The sequence below is a fragment of the Ochotona princeps genome, chromosome 19 (genome assembly GCF_030435755.1).
Source record: "Ochotona princeps isolate mOchPri1 chromosome 19, mOchPri1.hap1, whole genome shotgun sequence".
Lineage (NCBI taxonomy): Eukaryota > Metazoa > Chordata > Mammalia > Lagomorpha > Ochotonidae > Ochotona > Ochotona princeps.
In genome coordinates this window covers 18,016,359-18,033,377 of record NC_080850.1, presented here as the reverse complement: position 1 = coordinate 18,033,377, position 17,019 = coordinate 18,016,359, and the positions used below count along the sequence as shown (strand labels likewise).

The window sequence follows — 17,019 nt, the reverse complement described above, 5'->3', positions numbered from 1 at the left end:
AGAGCTTACAGGTATTTGTGAGTTTTCCAAAGAAGTTACGAAGTCACAGTCTGCCTGAGCTCACCAGTGGAACTGTCTTTCTGCTTACTTAATTTTCTGCTTACTTAATTTTTCTTATCTCTAAAGATATTAAGTAACTTTCCATGATGTGTCTTACCCATGCCAGGCATGGGGGAGGCAATAGTAAGCAGGATAGAGTAGTCTGCTTTGTCATGGAATTCAAGTTCAGGGAACACCGTCTTTCCATCAGTGGGCCTGACACTGTCAGTACAAATTGCTGGAGGCCTTTTCCTTTCTTCCACCAGGAAACAGAATTTATGTTCCAGTTACTGCTTCTTTTTCCCTGAAAAACATAGCTTCAGTTCTCTCCACAAATGGGGAAGTTGGTCAGAGGATATTTTCCTTTATGCATAAAAAATAAAGTAGTTAGCAACCCACAAGCTATATGCTCTTCCACTGCGCTCCTGCTGTCCCCTTCAGTAAATCAAAGGAGAGTTGTGCAGTGGCTCATACAACATTCACAGAGGCACAAGCCTCAACGCTCAGAGGGAATCGTTGAGATCACATGATCCTGAGTCAGTCATTTCCTTCTGTGTGTTTTTTTTAAGACTTTTATTTGAAAGTCAGAGTTACACAGACAAGCAGAAAGAGACAGAGAAATCTTCTATCCTCTGGTTCACTCCTCAAATAGTCACGTTAGCCAGAGCTGAGCTGATCCAAAGCCAGGAGCCAGGAGCTTCTTCTAGATCTCCCACGTGGGTGCAGGGTACCAGGGGCTTGGGCCATTTTCTGCTTTTTTCCCAGGCCACAAACAGAGAGGTGTATCAGAAGTGGAGCATCTGGGACTTTAACCAGAGCCCATATGAGATGCTGGCTCCACAAGCAGAAGCTTGGCTTTACTATGCATGGTGCCATGCTCCAATCATTTCATAACCTTCTAACTGTCACAAGTCTATATGAAAATCAGTGGCCTCTTTAGAATTTCTGTATCAAAAAACCAAAACATAAACAAACAAAAAACCCATATAGTCCAACGCACAATTTTCCCTACATTTTCAGCAGCTTCATGGACACATTATGTGCTTGAATATTCTGGAATTCCAGAGATTCCTTACTAGGAATCACCATGTAAAAGCCCATTTGCCCTTCAACATCCATGATTAGTAATCCCTAGGTTGAATAGTTTTGTTGGCGGTATACAGAGGTAATGATATGCCTGTCCAGTATAGGTTACATAGTCCAAACTGCACATGAGCAAATGGTCTTCAGAAAATGGGAAGATTCCACTTGGAGATATATATATACATATATTTCTAAAATCAATTAGATGGCATATCTCATAAGTTTCAAAAGAAAGGATGCCAAGGTCAAAATTGGAGTGATTAGACAATGGAGGTGAATGGTGACAAGCCAGAAGATGTTAGGATCGCAGCTCATTGTTAACATAGCAGTAATACTCGTTTGCATCCTCCACTTCATACACGTGCTCCTCAATAATGTAGATGTTGTCATTTGTACGCGGCCCCTGTGCCATGGCATTTGTTAACCCTGATGGGTGGAGGTTGGCCAAAGTGATGAGTCTGTGGAAATAAATGCTGCAGTTGAATTAAGCATTTCCTAGATGACACAGAACAGGGCTAAGAGAACAGCAACTAAAGGTGGTGCACAACCATGATCAGTTACTGGCTGAGGGAGGAAAGTCGTAAAATGACAATAAAATCATTTGGGAACACTTGAAGATGTTTGAATTAATCTTAATATTCTTAGTCTTAAAAATGCTATATCCTCATTTTGAAGAGATACAGGCTGGAATTTGGTGAAATGTCAAAATATTTGCATCTTCCTTTCAAATGGTTCAGGGGGAAAAAAGATGTACATGGAGACTGAGATAAACCAAGCTGATCTTAATGTTAAATGAGGGATTTAGGCAAAATATTCTACTGTTCTTCATGCCATGATTTCAATCTTTCTGTGGGCCTGAGCGATTTCAGAAGTAAAAAGTAAAAGAAACGAGTATGTCTTGAATCCAATCAGACTTGAGTTTGAATTCCGTGTCACTGGTCAGTTATAACACTTTGGGTAAATTCATTTTGTTCTTTTTCTTTTCACTCCATTTGACAAATAATTAGTGTGTTACTGTTCTGTGTACCTGGATTTGTAGTAGTAAACAAAACACAAAAATCCCATAATGTGGCATAAAAACATCCTCATTTGACAAATAAGATGACAGCCCTGTCTCATGAGATGCTTGGTGAGTGCTCTTCCATTCAACCATCCACATGGATTAAGTGCTTGCTAAGAATCAGGGGGGTAGTTAGTCATATGGCACAGCAGTTCTGACATGCTATAGAACTCACCATCTATAGTTGGAGCTGAACATTAACCATGATTTCATGGACAATGAAGTAATGTTTGTATATATGATTGATGATTAGATGAGTGTGACAGTTCAAAGTTTTATTTCTAATAAAGAATATTTACATAGATAATCTAAAAGCAGTGATCATTAAATACTTTGAGTCGAAGTTGATTGCATTATTGGAAATGCAGACACACACACACACACACACACACACACACACACACTGCCCCGGGTCATCCCAAATGCTCTTAGGGCCAGGAGCCAAAGCCAAGAGTTTGAACTCAATCCAGCTATCCCATCTGGGTAGAGGGAACCCAATTACTTAGGCCATCACCTCTCTTCCAAGGTCCACGTTAGCAGGAAGTTGGAGTCCAGTGACAGAGTCAGGTATTAAACCCAGATGCTTAACCAATCGAGGCATCTTATCTAGCATCTTTACTAATGCTTGCCGTTTCTTCAGATTACTTTGTCTCATAGTACAGTCTTCCCTTGCTACCTGGCAGGGATTAGTTCCAGAAAACTTACAGTAACCAAATTTCACAGATGCTGCATTTCTTCATATAAAACAGCAAGGTATTTGCATATGATCTATATATATATCCTCCCAAATATACTTCAAAGAATCTATACTATATATAGGTATACTGTTTACACCTAATGCAATGGAAATTATATGTAAAAGGATATCATATTATATCACTTAGGAAATAAAGGAAAAAATCTGTATGTTCCATAACACACACAATGATCTTTTTTCAAATGTTCTCCATAGGAAGTTTGTTGAGGACTGATGGTATACCATATTTTACTTAGTCTAAAGTGGTTTAAAAGTAATTCAACAAATAGGGTGTTTTTTTCTCAAAATATACTATATCTCATGCATGTAACAAATGTCACTAAAATTTAGAAATCTAGCAAAAATTAATATATAAACTATACTACTTGGGATAGATGTGTGCCTACAGTCAGGAATGAATATTAAGACACAGATACATAGTAGACCAATGGTTATCAAGCACTGCTTGTACATTAGAACCACCTGGAGAGTTTCTAGAAATATACCTGTGCTTGGACCCCATGTACGGAGATTCTGACTCCGTTGCTCTGGGGCTGGTCCCACCTTGCTATGCACAAGTCCCCAAGGAACCCTAATAAACAATCAGAACTGAAAACATCTAGGCTGGGCTATAAAAAAATACCTATGAATTTATTCTAAATCTCTTTTTTTACTTCTGTATTGTCAAAATCCAGCCCAAACCTTGCTTATTATAGGTTTAGTACATTGGTAAAAATAATTAACATAGAGATTCACAAACATTCCATATTAATAGAGAAAAAAACTTTAACTTTGTAACTCAACTGCCTAGAGGAATGAAGAAGTAACTAGAGGAGGTTAGAGTTTTCACTTTGTTGTTAGGGTGAGGGCAAAACACAAATATAAGCTTAGCTCCCAAAACCCCAGAGCAAGACTTCCCAAAGCCTTCAAAATCCCTACCCACCCCTTCTGCATTCCATCATTCTTACCTTGAATTCTGTAACTCCTCTTTGCTATGAGAATGCCCTAGGTTAAACAGGGGGGAAAAAGTCAATACAAATGCCTGCATAAAATAAATGAGACAAGAAATAAAACAGACTCACTGGAGGCAAGAGTTGTTTAAGGAACTTGGGTTTCAATCTGATTTAAAACAAACTCAGACATATGCCTTAGTCTACTATATAGTTGGTGCTACAAAGTAACAAATAAGAATTTTTCTTATCTAAGAAACACTATGGGGCATCTATATGTGCCTGGAGATTGCCAGGCACCAACGGAGACAAAGCTAAACTGGGAGCCCTAACTTGATGAATGACTTGACTTGCATTCTAATGAAAGAGATTTGGGGTGGGCAAGGTGGACGGTAGCAGGTGAAGAAGAAGCATTTTTAAATAGTTAATGAGAAAGAAAATAATTTCTAATGATGACGTATTATGAAGGAAATCAGCAAAACACTGCAGCAGATCACAGAGAAGGTGGTCAGGGAAGAATTCTCAGAGGACACAGCATTTGAACTCAGATCTGAAAGCACAGAATGAGTCAGCCAAGGAAAGGGCAAAGCAGAGCTCTCCCAACAGGGCACATCTTCCTGGGTGTTTTCAATCATCTCCAGATTACTAATAATGCCTAAAGTAATGTACATGCTATGTACATGGTTGTCATGCTATATTGTATAGGGAATAATGGCAAGTATTAAAAAGTCTTCATGTGTTGAGTACACAGACAAATTTTTTTCAACTGTCTTCCATTTGAGATTGGATGAGATCCCTGAAATGCATAAAAGTCAGACTTGGGCAGTCTATATATACACAAACATCAGGTTTCTCCCTTGCCTCATGACCCTTAACATAAACGAGGTGATCCCTAATATCCAGAACCTGACAGATTTCAGAAAAGTAATGCTGCACCTTAACAGCCCTTCAAAATCATATCCACGAGATCAACCCACAAACACCACTGGCTTCATTGAGAAAACCACGGTGAGTGTGTGGGTAGGGCAGCTTCTTTCCCTGAACACTCATTTACCAGCAATGGCAGGATTATAATACATCATAATCCCTTGTTTCAAACCCTATAACCATCAATCAATCTTGTGAGCTTGGGCAAGGTACTCAACTTTTCACGTTGCTTCTCCTTTGGAGTAATGTTTGTACTAATGTCATGTGGTACAAACGAATGTTTTAAAGCACATGAAGCACTTCAAAGGTTCCAGGCACAGTCAGGATGCCTGGAATGCATCTCAATTTTTCCTGGACTACTCAACTTTTGGCACTGAGAATCTAATATATTAGGAACCCTCTTTCAATCTTGGGTCAATCAAGGATTGAAATCTTCAAATCTTCACTCACAGCCCCAGGTTTTTTGCTTATGATTAGTTGGAAAAGCTGATGCAAGATCTCAGAGTCTGTCCTGACAGAAAACATCCTACGTCACAATTCTCAACATGTGTGAAGATTCTGGGATAATGGAAATAGATATATTTTGATCATGACTGTGTGTTCCCAGTGTAAAAGTCCACCAAGATTCACCCATTGAACATACTTTAAAAACATCTGTTATCTATAAATTATACCTTTAAAAGTTGTTTTTAATGTAAATAATGAGGAAAAAAACCATCTGGAACCCGGTCAAGACATAACGCTGAAGGAGCTGAAGGAGCTGAAGGAGCTGGTGCCCCTCCATGAAGAACTCTTGCCTGGGAGCAGATACATGGAACATGAATAGAACAAAGTGGTGTTTACTACCTTGGTTCCAAATGCACCTAGGCATATTTATGGGTGACAAAGATTAGTTTTCTTAACCAAAGATAAGAGAAGGGGCACTCTAGCTTTTCTGTTTCTTGATTCTGAAATCTTAGGGAGTGGTATTACTCTCTCAAAGCCTTGCTTTCCTCTGCTGTAAAATGGGCAAAGTAATATTATCTTATAGAATGATGATGATAACAAAATGCATGTAAAAATGTTTTACATAATGCCTACCTGATACACTGTAAGTACTGAATAAAAATTGGCTATGATCTAATCATCCTTCAAAATCCTTAAAAATATGTATTTCTATTCAAGTTTATATTGGTTCCTACACAAGGAAGATAGAAGCAATGGCAAATGACTTACATTTTAGACTTAGAGCGCCAAGGATAATAATTAGAGCTATCCCAGCAGAGACTCCTGCTCCAATGAAGACACTGAATCCGGTGGTTGCTGTGGAGTCCTGCCATTCATTAGACAGTGAGAATCCTGACTATAAAGACAAAGAGAATTTAAGCAGCAAACATCCAGGAACTGGCTGTGTACTCAGCCTCAGGATTTATGAAATGCAACACTCCCTTGATTGCAGTATGTGACTGCAGGGACCTTGAAACCACCTCTTATTTGTTTTCTGGCAGATTAGCCTCAAATTGCCCCTAGAAAAAACGATTGCTCTTGGGCCTGGCCTGATGGCTCAATAGCTAAACCCTCACATTGCATGCACTGGAATCCCATATGGGTGCTGGTTCCTGTCCCAGCTGCTCCACTTCCCATCCAGCTCCCTACTTGTGGCCTGGGAAAGCAGTTGAGGATAGCCCAAAGCCAATCTCCCACGTGGGAGATTGGTAAGAGGCTCTTGGCTCCTGAGTTCAGGTCGGCTCAGCTCCAGCCATTGCGGCCACTGGGGGAGTGAACCAGTGGATGGAAGATCTTTCTGCCTTTCGTCTCTCTGTAAATCTGCCTTTCTAAGAAAAATAAATAAAGTCGTTAAAAAGGAAAGAAAAGAAGAGAAGGAAAAGTACTGCTCCTCTACTTCAAGACAGCAGCAAAAACCACATGTCCTTCTGTGCAACAGCTCAAGGAACTCTCAGGAAATAGACTGCTCCTTCCCAAACACACAGAGATGCTAAAATGCAGTCTTGTTCTTTCGGAATGTCCTGGTGCTCCCCCAGAGAGTTCCAGAGTAGTCTATGATCTTACAGTGAAAATTCTAATTGTCACAGAAAAACAGCGATTTAAGACCCCAGACTGCAGGCAGAGAGTCTTGGGTAGAAATTCCTGATCCATTACTATGAACCCAGTGACTTTGCACAGTGCCTGGTAGAATTAACCGACAAAAAGTAGCAACTGCTTAGCACAAGACCAGGTTTGTGGGAAATATTTAGTAAATAATAGTTATTATAGCTACTATTCAGGGTAATTTTCTGCTGAAAGTCATAAAAACTCATCTGTTTCTAAAATATTAGCCCATTTTCTCTTGTTGAAAGCAATAAGAGTAAGCGCTTGTAGGGAATAGGCATTTAGCTTAGCAGTTAAGACCTTTGTGTCCCACACCAGAACATTTGGGTTCAATTCCCAGCTGCAGCTTCTACCTTGAGCTTACTTTTAATGTAGACCCTGGAGAATAGAGGTAAGGGCTCAAGTGTTTGGGTCTCTGCACCTATGTGGGAGTCTTGGGTTGAGTTATCAGTCCCCACAGTTAAAATAATTCTTTGCCTCATTATATCCCACATATTAATTTTTTTAAAAAAAATTTAAAATGAATATAAGTCAAGGAGGTTTAATGGTCCATTTATTCAACACACATTTACACATTTATTCCAAACATACTACTACTCTCGCAGCAGCAGGAGTCCTCCGTGCAAGGCGTTGTGCATTATGCACTGGGGGTACTCCAAGCCACTTAAAAGGCAGTCTTTTATCTCAAAGACAGGAGGGACAAGCAAAAATGCTAGGCATCGATTGTGAATATCCAAGGAGGAGAGAGTCAAGTGAATACTGATTCCTGGATACATCCTTCAAGAATTTTAAGTCCTGATAACACTTGCTTTCTAAAGATTTTCCTCTTCCTCTGAGGAGGTAGGGAACACTAAAATAATGATTAACTGAGGGTTTAATTCATAGTTGAAGATACAAATAGTTGGCTTTTAATAATTCCAATTGGTGTCTGGAGGGTGTAAATTTATATATATTTATACATATTTATAAAGTTCTTCTTGCTGTCTTTTAATGGAAGCAAGAGAGAATGTATTCTAAGGAGATACAATCTTGGAGTCCTCCATAGTGGCACCCAGGTTTGTGACAGTGGAGAACGGCAAAGTTCTAACGCTTCCTCTTTCTGGTTTTTCAGAGCTCACCATGGCACATCCTCTTTCCGCACACAACCTCACTTCCTCCCTCCAGTGGGCCTGTGTAATTAGAATTGTCACATCACCAACAAGCTGTCAGCAAGGCCCAACAAGCTGAAGCATAGGGAGGTTCAGACTTCTGCCCTAAGCAAAGGAGGGGCATAAAGACCATGTAAAGCCACATGTTGTTGTTACTAAGCGTTATGTTTGCTCACACACAAAAGGGCTACTTACTGTTTGATTTTTGTCACGGAGAGTTTGTATCTCTGCAACTAAAGGAGATCATAGTCAGGAATGCTATCTTTTGTCTGAATTTTAAATGTTTGAAATTGTACGTGATGCATTTGAAACTAATTTTACTTCATATTCTTTATAATACTTGGAAGACCAACAAAAAGTTATTTTAGTATAATCATTATGACCCCTTGCACAGATCTGATGAAACAGATTTCTGCCAGGAAGTCCAATATTGAAGATATAATCTTTTTTTGTCCACAAGACCCTAACAGGCTCTACTAAAATCCAGTGACATTGTTAATATTTGGACATTTTATCCTGATTAGACCTTGAAAGACAACAAAAACTCTTTTTCCTAAAATTTTATCAGTTACTTACTAGAAGAGAGATGGTATTTACTAGAAGAGAGACAGTTGCCTACAAATGGAAACAGCTCTAACTTACCAGGAGCCAGGTATTGTGCTAAACATTTTTAATTAAATATATCATGTGACATTCAAAACAACTGCCTTAAGTTATCATTAGTCTGCTTACACATATAAAGAAACTGGAAAGTGGGCAAATGATTATTTAAGATCATACAGTTTAGTGAGTGCTAGAAATAGTCTTCCAATTTAACACACGTTTTTTGTTGTTGCTGTTTCTTGTTTTTCATTTTTGTTTTTGTTTGAAAGGCAGAGTTACAGAGAGAAAAGTCTCCCATCTGTTGGTTTATTTCACAAATGCCGATAACAGCAAGTGTTGGGCCAGATGAAGCAGGACTCAGGAGCTTCTTCCTGTGGTCTCCCCTGTGGGTGCAGGGGCCGTGCTCAGCTGCTTCCCAAGGCACATTAGAATGCATCTGGATTGGAAGTGGAGCGGCGAGGATTTGAACTCACATCCACATAGGATGCTGATACACCTACATAGGATGCTGATGCTGCTTTTGGCAGCTTTATTGGCTACATCACGCTGCCAGCCTCCAACACAAGGCTTTAGATGTGCACGCTAAATCCTATGGATTTCTTTTTTGTTGTTGTTGTTAAAGATTTATTTTTATTACAAAGTCAGATATACAGAGAGGAGGAGAGACAGAGAGGAAGATCTTCTGTCTGATGATTCACTTCCCAAGTGAGCCGCAATAGGCCGGTACTGCGCCGATCCAATGCCGGGAACCTGGAACCTCCTCTTCTGGGTCTCCCACGCGGGTGCAGGGTCCCAATGCATTGGGCTGTCCTCAACTGCTTTCCCAGGCCACAAGCAGGGAGCTGGATGGGAAGTGGAGCTGCCGGGATTAGAACCGGTGCCCATATGGGATCCCGGGGCGTTCAAGGTGAGGACTTCAGCCACTAGGCCACGCCACCGGGCCCAATCCTATGGATTTCAATAGCCTTCCTTCCCACCAACACTGTCACACCATGAGATGTTCACCTTGCTCAGTTGCATGCTCATCTCTCCTTTCACTTGTTTGTTTCTTCATCTGTGCAGACATTCACAGGCTACTCATCTCCACCCTATGCCAGGCGCAAGGGACGGCAAGGCAAACCAGATGGGTACAGACCTTGCAGACACTGTATTCTAAAATAAATACAGTCAGCTGTGGGCAAACTAAGCATGCTTACTCATCTTTCTGGCTTAGTCAGAGACTTCACAAGCCCTTAAATATCAGCATCATCTTCTGAAAACCTCAAAATCTAACTACTTCAACGTATGCAAAGCAGTCAACCAAATTCTAGTTTAAAAGACTATAATTTAAATATAAAGGCATAGGCTCAAATTTAAAACTACCTATGGGGGGGGTGGGAAAAACAGCAAAGAGGTAATGATACATTTATCGTTGCTGTTATTACTCAAAAGGAATTTAAAGCATCAAAACCACATAGGTGGAACTTCTAAGTAAACAAGAATCTAACCACACACAAGAATTTCATATGGAAATTCAATTTCTACTTCCCCATAAACATTACTCTTAGTCTAAATGGCACGACTGTCAGTTTTTTTGCTTTTTTTTTTTTAAACTTAACTTGGCTATGAAACTGATCAGTGATATCCAGCACTGCTGTGTTATCATAGCCCATTTTCACACAAATTTGGGCACCAGCCACACTGACTGGAAGGAAGAGCAAAGTTTTTCTTAGAGGACCCAAGGCTTGGCTAGCATGAAGCCAGCAGTGGCAAGGGATGTGACACCCTTAAAAGCACTGTATAAATTCAGTAGTTGCCACCTATTTGAAGCTAATTTTGTGTCATTTTGCTTAGCAATACAAAAGCACAATTTCATTTCATGCTCACCACAAACATGTACATATTAGTATTTTGCACATCTTTCAACTGAATGTGTATTTTCCCCAGTTCATACAATTTTTAATTGGAGAAGTCTGGGGCTCTAAGCCAGCCTGCCCTAGAGGAAAGGACATACCTGTGACCCAGCCCTGCCTTCTTCAGGCAGGACACAGAGGTTGTATCTGTTCTGTGTTCAAGATAAGCTTAGTACATTCCACAGCCTTTGGAATTCTGAAAGTTCCACTCAGTTTTTATCAAGCATATCTGATGCACCCACATCCCACATTTAAAAGAAGTTACAACTATGTAGAAAGTAGACTTGCTGCTGACTGACATGATGTTACATGTTTTAGATATTAAACATTCACTCATTTCTATTTCTCTTTCAATTTTTGAATCATGACTTTTTCTCATTTAAATAGTCTCTTAGCCACTTCAATAAAAAGTTCAGAGATTTGGGGTACTGAGCCCACAGGTCCTTAAGCAAAAGATGGCCTCATTATTGGTGTGCGAAAGGGAAGGAGTAAGCAACACTACAGAGAGAGAGACTCGGCTCCCCATCCTTTACATGCCTGTACGTGTGAACACAGTAGTTGTCCTGTGCACTGAAGTCCAGAATGAGAAAGCAGAACTAAGCAACCTCTCAAGTCCTTTCTATGACTGTGATTTGAAGTTCTTGAAAGTATGGGGCTTGAACCGATGGGGCTGGTATGGTGGCTCCACAGGCTAATCTGCCACCTGTTACCAAATGGGTGCCAGTTCATATCCCAGCTGCTCTACTCCAATCCAGCTCCATGATTATGGCCTGGGGAAGCAGCAGAGGATGGCTCAAGTCCTTGGGACCCTGCATCCACATAGGTGACGCAATGAGGCTTCTGGCTCCTGACTCTGAATCGGCTTAGCTCCAACCACTGCAGCTACTTAGGAAGTGAACCATGAGACAGAATATCCTTCTCTGTGTATCTCCTTCTCTCTATAAATCTGCCTTTTCAATAACATAATTTTTTTAAAAAAAATATAATGATAACATATCATAAATACTGCATATGACTTGATTATTCCAAAATGTGATTATCTGTTCCCACCATAATTAATTTTTTCATCAACTATGTCAGATGTACTAGCTTCCAATTATTAGAAGGGAGGTCAGGACTGAACCCTTAGAAATTAAAATGTAAGGGTCTTGGGCCTGGTGCAGTAGCCTAGCAGCTAAAGTCCTCACCTTGAACATGTTGGGATCCCATATGAGCACTGTGTCTAATCCTGGCAGCCCTGCTTCCCATCCAGCTCCCTGCCTGTAGCCTAAGAAAGCAGTCAAGGACAGCCCAAAGCCTTAGGATCCTGCACCTGTGTGGGAGACCTAGAAGAGGCTCCTGGTTCCTGGCTTGGGATCAGCTCAGTTCCAGCCATTGTGACTGCTTGGGGAATGAACCATTGGACAAAAGATCTTCCTCTGTCTCTCCTCCTCTCTGTACATCTAACTTTCCAATAAAAGTAAACAAATCTTTTTTTTAAAAAAAGTTAAGGATCTGGCACTGTTGCACTGTGCGTTAAGCAGCCATATGGGCTCTGATTTCAGTCCTAGTTGCTCCACTTTCTATCCAGCTGCCTGCTAATAGGTCTGGGAAAGCAGCAGAAGATGAGCAAGTACTTGGGTCCCTGTATGCCCATGGAAGACTTGGATGAAGCTTCTGGCTCCTGACTGGCCTGGTCCAGCCCTAGATATTGTGACTATCTGAGGAGCAAACCAGCAGATGGAAGATATCTTTCTATCGTCTCCCTCTCCTTCTAACTCAGTCTTTCAAATAAATAAATATTTTCATAAAACAAATTAAAGTAGATTAGTATTTTAATAGTAACTATTAAATAGTATTTAATAGTCCTTTCTATGGAATATGGACACTCTGCTGAACACCTGACCCACATTCTCATGTTGAATTTTTACAACAGCCTTACAAAACAGAGATTGAAACTCTCTTATTGTTGAAATGAAGAAACTGATGTCACAATATTGAAGCATCTGTATTGAACTCACAGAGTTAGTAAGAAAAACAAAATTGAGAACTTGCTCCACTTACTACAGAAGTACTTAAGCACAGTCTCATTCTGTCTCATCATATTACCAACAGCACTTATGATGACAGATAGCATCACTGAGTCCACGCTGTGCTCACACCCTGAGCTAAGCAATTTTAACTTTCAGCTTTGCTATTTCATGTTATAGTGTGAGACTGGCTATAACAGCTTGCCAATTATCATCTTATTCTGTAGAAAAAAAGAAAAAGAGTTCCAGAGAGCCTGAGAGAGACAAGGGGCATGCCCAGAAATAACTCAATGAACTTGAGGTCTACTCTTTCTGCTCCTCCTCTTCCCTTGCAGCCTAGAAATGCCCTTGATGAATTACATGAATCATTCAGCTACTCCTTCACAGGTAGGAACCAAAGAAGTTCATGAGCTTTATCCCATTTAGAAGGAACACTACAATCATCTAATGCAACCTAAAAGATGCATTAACAATGTCATGAAAATGTGAATTATGACAATTCTGTGCCTGGATTTCAAAACTTGTTGCACCAAAATCAACTTATGTTTAAACTTCTACTTTCCTAAAATCTTTGAAATACTCTCATAAGAGCCCCCTCAAACACAGGCTAGTTCAGCACATTTATTACCTGTCCAGGAGTAAATTAGAAAATGATAAGGACAATGTAATGAGCTTTTCTCATTAAGTCAAATTTACTTAATGTGTAAGAAATACCTAGTTTTTATTAAGTTCTTTTAAACTAAAATGTAAATAAAAGAATGACTAAAAGAATATCTTTTTTAGTACAAGAGTGGCATAGAAGATAGATTTATTTTACCCTTATTTGGCAAAACATGTACATTACCAAAACTCTTAGGAAGTGGGGAATTTTACTGAGTTGTAAGTTTGAAAACCTCTGAACCCACTCCTTAGATGGAAAAGAAAGCTCAGTTCCATAGAAGTGAAAGATCTTGGCTCAGGTCGTATGACTCACGTGTAGGCTTTTCCTCAACATAGGTGTCTCCACCAGTTCCCTCCCCTCAAACACTGTTTCATATATCTCAACATTTTCCCATGTTTAGAACCCTTAGAACTGAGAAACCTGCTAATGGCTTCCTGCTGTGCCCCATGTATGATTACCTGATCCATGTTGCTTGGTGGTAAGCATCCTTGGAAAGGTTGTAGTACAGTCTGTCTGTGGAGTCGGAGCAGGCGTGACCTTGGCTAGTATCAGAAACCAACAGAAGGATGAGATTTCTCTGAGAGCAGAGGACTTGTTTCAAAGCATTAAAGGGGAGACAGGGAAAACAAGGAAGACAACAAATAAAGAGAAACTTACCTTTAGCCTCCTAACCTACCTAGACACCTCTACCTAGAGGGCGTCACTTATTTTAACTGTTTGATGGAAGTAAAATCCATCCCATGTTGTTACAGTTTCCTTATTAATAACAGAACCAACAGTCACGCAAGTGACCACACTAAATCATTTGCATACAAAGTATTTCATAAGATCTTTCTGGTGGCCACCAATGCTAAATACCATTATCATATTTTACGAGGAACAGAGCAGAGTTTAAATATCGGCTCAGGATTACATAGCTTGTAAGAGGCACAGCTGAATTTGAATTCTACCTCACTTAGGTACAAAATAGGTACTCTGTAATTCTTGAAACATACAACTACATGCACCGCCGCTCCCCCATCCCCCTTTTCCCAAACCCTGTGCATAAACCAGTGCTTCACAATCCTGGCTACTCCTGGCTCAGACCTTGCTTAACACTAATTCTCAGACTTAGCCTCCAGAGATGCTGATCCCTCTGATTTGCGCGTGGGGTCCAGGCATTTGTAGTTGTATAAAGATTTTCTTTGCAAGTGATTCTAAAAAAGAATTGGGGTCTCGAACCACTGGTACAGGTCTTTACTTCTGTTTTATAGATACTAGCTGGAGTGGTAAAATAAGATATGAAACATCACTGGTCTTCACTGGCGGGATCTGTTAACTATTTGGTCTTGCAAGCCCAACACCAGGGCTGTAATTTAAGAGACCAGAAGTAAAAGGCAATCAGTCTATTTAATAGGAATCATAGGCAAATTGTATACATAAAGAAGGCTGTAAGGTTCCACTCACGTGGTTTGATGACCAACTCCAGGTTCAACTTTTTATCATTCAGGATGCCTGGGTACTCTATCCGGCAGCAGTAGGTCCCGCTGTCTTCTACAGTCACATTCTCTATGGTCAGGGACACGTTCCCCTTGTGGAGATTCCCCTTTAGTTGGTATCTGCTGGATCGCTGGTATTTCACGTTCCTTTCATCAGTGCTGAGAACTCTATTTTGGCACTGAGACAAAGGGCAGGCCGCCTTCCCCCAGCACACAGGAAGAAGATTCTCTGAGGAGGCTGGAGTGTAGCTACAGGGCAGATAAGCATTCTGACCCACCTCAAACACATATGGCTCTTCCAAAGATCCTGAAAAGAGAGGGAAAGAAAATAAATTTCATGCAATGTGTGTGGGGGGGGTTCTATCTCAGGAAAATGACAGGTGATGGGTTATAGAAAGAAGATGAAACCACTGCTGCTGTTGTGTTTGAAGGATGATAAATTGTGGCAGTGGTTTGCAAGGGATCGAAGTGCCTGCCTGTTAACACGCAGACTGCTCCGCTCAACCGCTAGAGTTATTCAGATGAACTGGGTGAAGCTTGAAAATTTGTGTTTCCAGCAGCTCCTGGATATTGCTGCCATAGCTGGTCTGGGATCCTCACTTTCAGAACTACTGCCCCAGGAGAGAATGGAAGGCCAGTTCCGTGAGCGTGCGAGGACAGAGCAATGGAAAGAGGCAATCATATGGTGAATCACTGTTAGCCAGGAAAACGACCCATCCCCTGAGCTTGTCTGTTCATCAAGAATGCCTACACTAACATAAATCTCTGTCCCATTTATTTACTTGAAAGGTAGAGTAAGACAGAGAGCATGCATCCATACACTGACTTACTTACTACCCCAAGTCGCTCCAATAGCCAGGCTGGGCCAGGCTGAAGTTGCTAAGAACTCCATCTGGGTGTCCTACATGGGTAGCCAAGGTCCAGCTCTTGGACTACCATCTACTGCCTCACAGGAGCATTAGCAGGGAGCTGGATTGAAAGCAGATTATTTAGGACTTGAATGCCATTCTAATATAGAATGTAGGAGTCCCAAGCAATGGTTTAGCCCACCATGCCACAACATTATCCCTCTCTCTCACTTATTTTTCAAAACACCAGATAAAAATTTTGGCCAAATAAGTACTTTTGAAATCATTAACAGGTTGTTTGGAGGTTCAAAATCAATTTCTTAAAAATATAACATGTGTTCATCTATATGCAATAAAACCTTCACGCATCATGAAAGGGGTGATCTCTCACATTTTCTTTTAATTTCCCAGCTCCCCTTCCTAGAACCTGTACATTAGGAAATGTCTACATATTCCTGCTACCTGGTTGCATACACATACTTACAGAAACCTAATACAAACACTGGTCTACCCTCCGTTTCTTTCAGAAACACTCCAACTTGAGACAGTCTACACCAATATCTTTCATCAGACTCATTGTCCACATCATACATTTATCACATATATTTCCTCACTCTCCCACTGATGGGCGTTCAAGCAACTTCCAAACTGTTACAACTCGTGTTACCACAAACAACGTTGCTACGACCAGGCTCGTATCCCTCTCCCTTACACTCATACACCATCATTCTCCCATTATAAATACTCATGTCCCAACTTACCTGTACATAGCACCAGCACCAGCAGAAGCAGCAGTAACAAGACACAATCAAAGGAACAATGTGAAAACATGGATTCTGCAGAAGAAACTCTGGCGGAGCACTCTTTGAACTGCACTGAGGAATTCTGTGTCTACTCCACAATCACATGAGCCGAAGTCACCCTCAAGAAGCACCACCAGCACATCAACGATTTCTGTATCAATGCTACCAAGTCTACTGTCACATCAAAGGAAAACCCCAGTTCTCTGTCATGCTGCACCGCACACATCCTGTATGCATTCTGATATTTATTCTCTGATGTCTACAAAGAGGAAGTAGTACTAGAGAGGAAGAAAAGTGCTAGCGGAGACAAGAAGAGAGAAACTTCTAAAATCTCACATTGAAATTGGCCTGAAATGGATCAACCCATTATCTAACAGGAAACACAATATGACCATATCACGCACCAGTACAGCCAAAGCAGCCGACCAGGTGGACTGTAGCCAATGCTTAGGAAGCATCTACTTGGTGCAAGGCACTGGACCAGGAGGTTGAGGGCACAGCAATGATTGGTATGTTCCTTATCGTCACATTTGTTGACAATTTATACTCTGATTAAGAGCCTCATTCATATCCTTGTTAAAATGCAGGCTAGGTTAAGTTCCATAATTTTGCAAGAACTTAGTTCCTCATTTATGACGTTTATAAAATGGAGATATTACGTGCAAATGCACACCTTCCTCCTCTGATATTCTGA

The 17,019-nt window shown here is 40.6% G+C and overlaps 1 protein-coding gene across 1 annotated transcript; it reads right to left on the bottom strand.

Moving 5' to 3' along the window:
• Positions 1-1,320: 1,320 nt before the first annotated feature.
• Positions 1,321-16,677, bottom strand: HAVCR2 (hepatitis A virus cellular receptor 2). The gene is made up of 7 exons (XM_058677773.1): positions 16,284-16,677; positions 14,643-14,981; positions 13,655-13,738; positions 8,227-8,258; positions 6,011-6,137; positions 3,887-3,923; positions 1,321-1,580 (listed from the first exon to the last, which is right to left on the bottom strand). Exons 1-7 carry the CDS (start codon positions 16,351-16,353, stop codon positions 1,421-1,423), a joined length of 849 nt encoding a protein of 282 aa, XP_058533756.1. The 5' UTR covers positions 16,354-16,677; the 3' UTR covers positions 1,321-1,420.
• Between the last annotated feature and the right edge of the window lie 342 nt (positions 16,678-17,019).

Coding starts and splice junctions, on each gene's coding strand:
- HAVCR2 (XM_058677773.1), bottom strand. CDS start 16,353: ATGTTTTCACATTGTTCCTTTGATTGTGTCTTGTTACTGCTGCTTCTG. Junction 14,982..16,283: donor GGTGCTGGTGCTATGTACAG/GTAAGTTGGGAC, acceptor CTCTCTTTTCAG/GATCTTTGGAAGAGCCATAT. Junction 1,581..3,886: donor GAGGAGTTACAGAATTCAAG/GTAAGAATGATG, acceptor TTATTTCCACAG/ACTCATCACTTTGGCCAACC.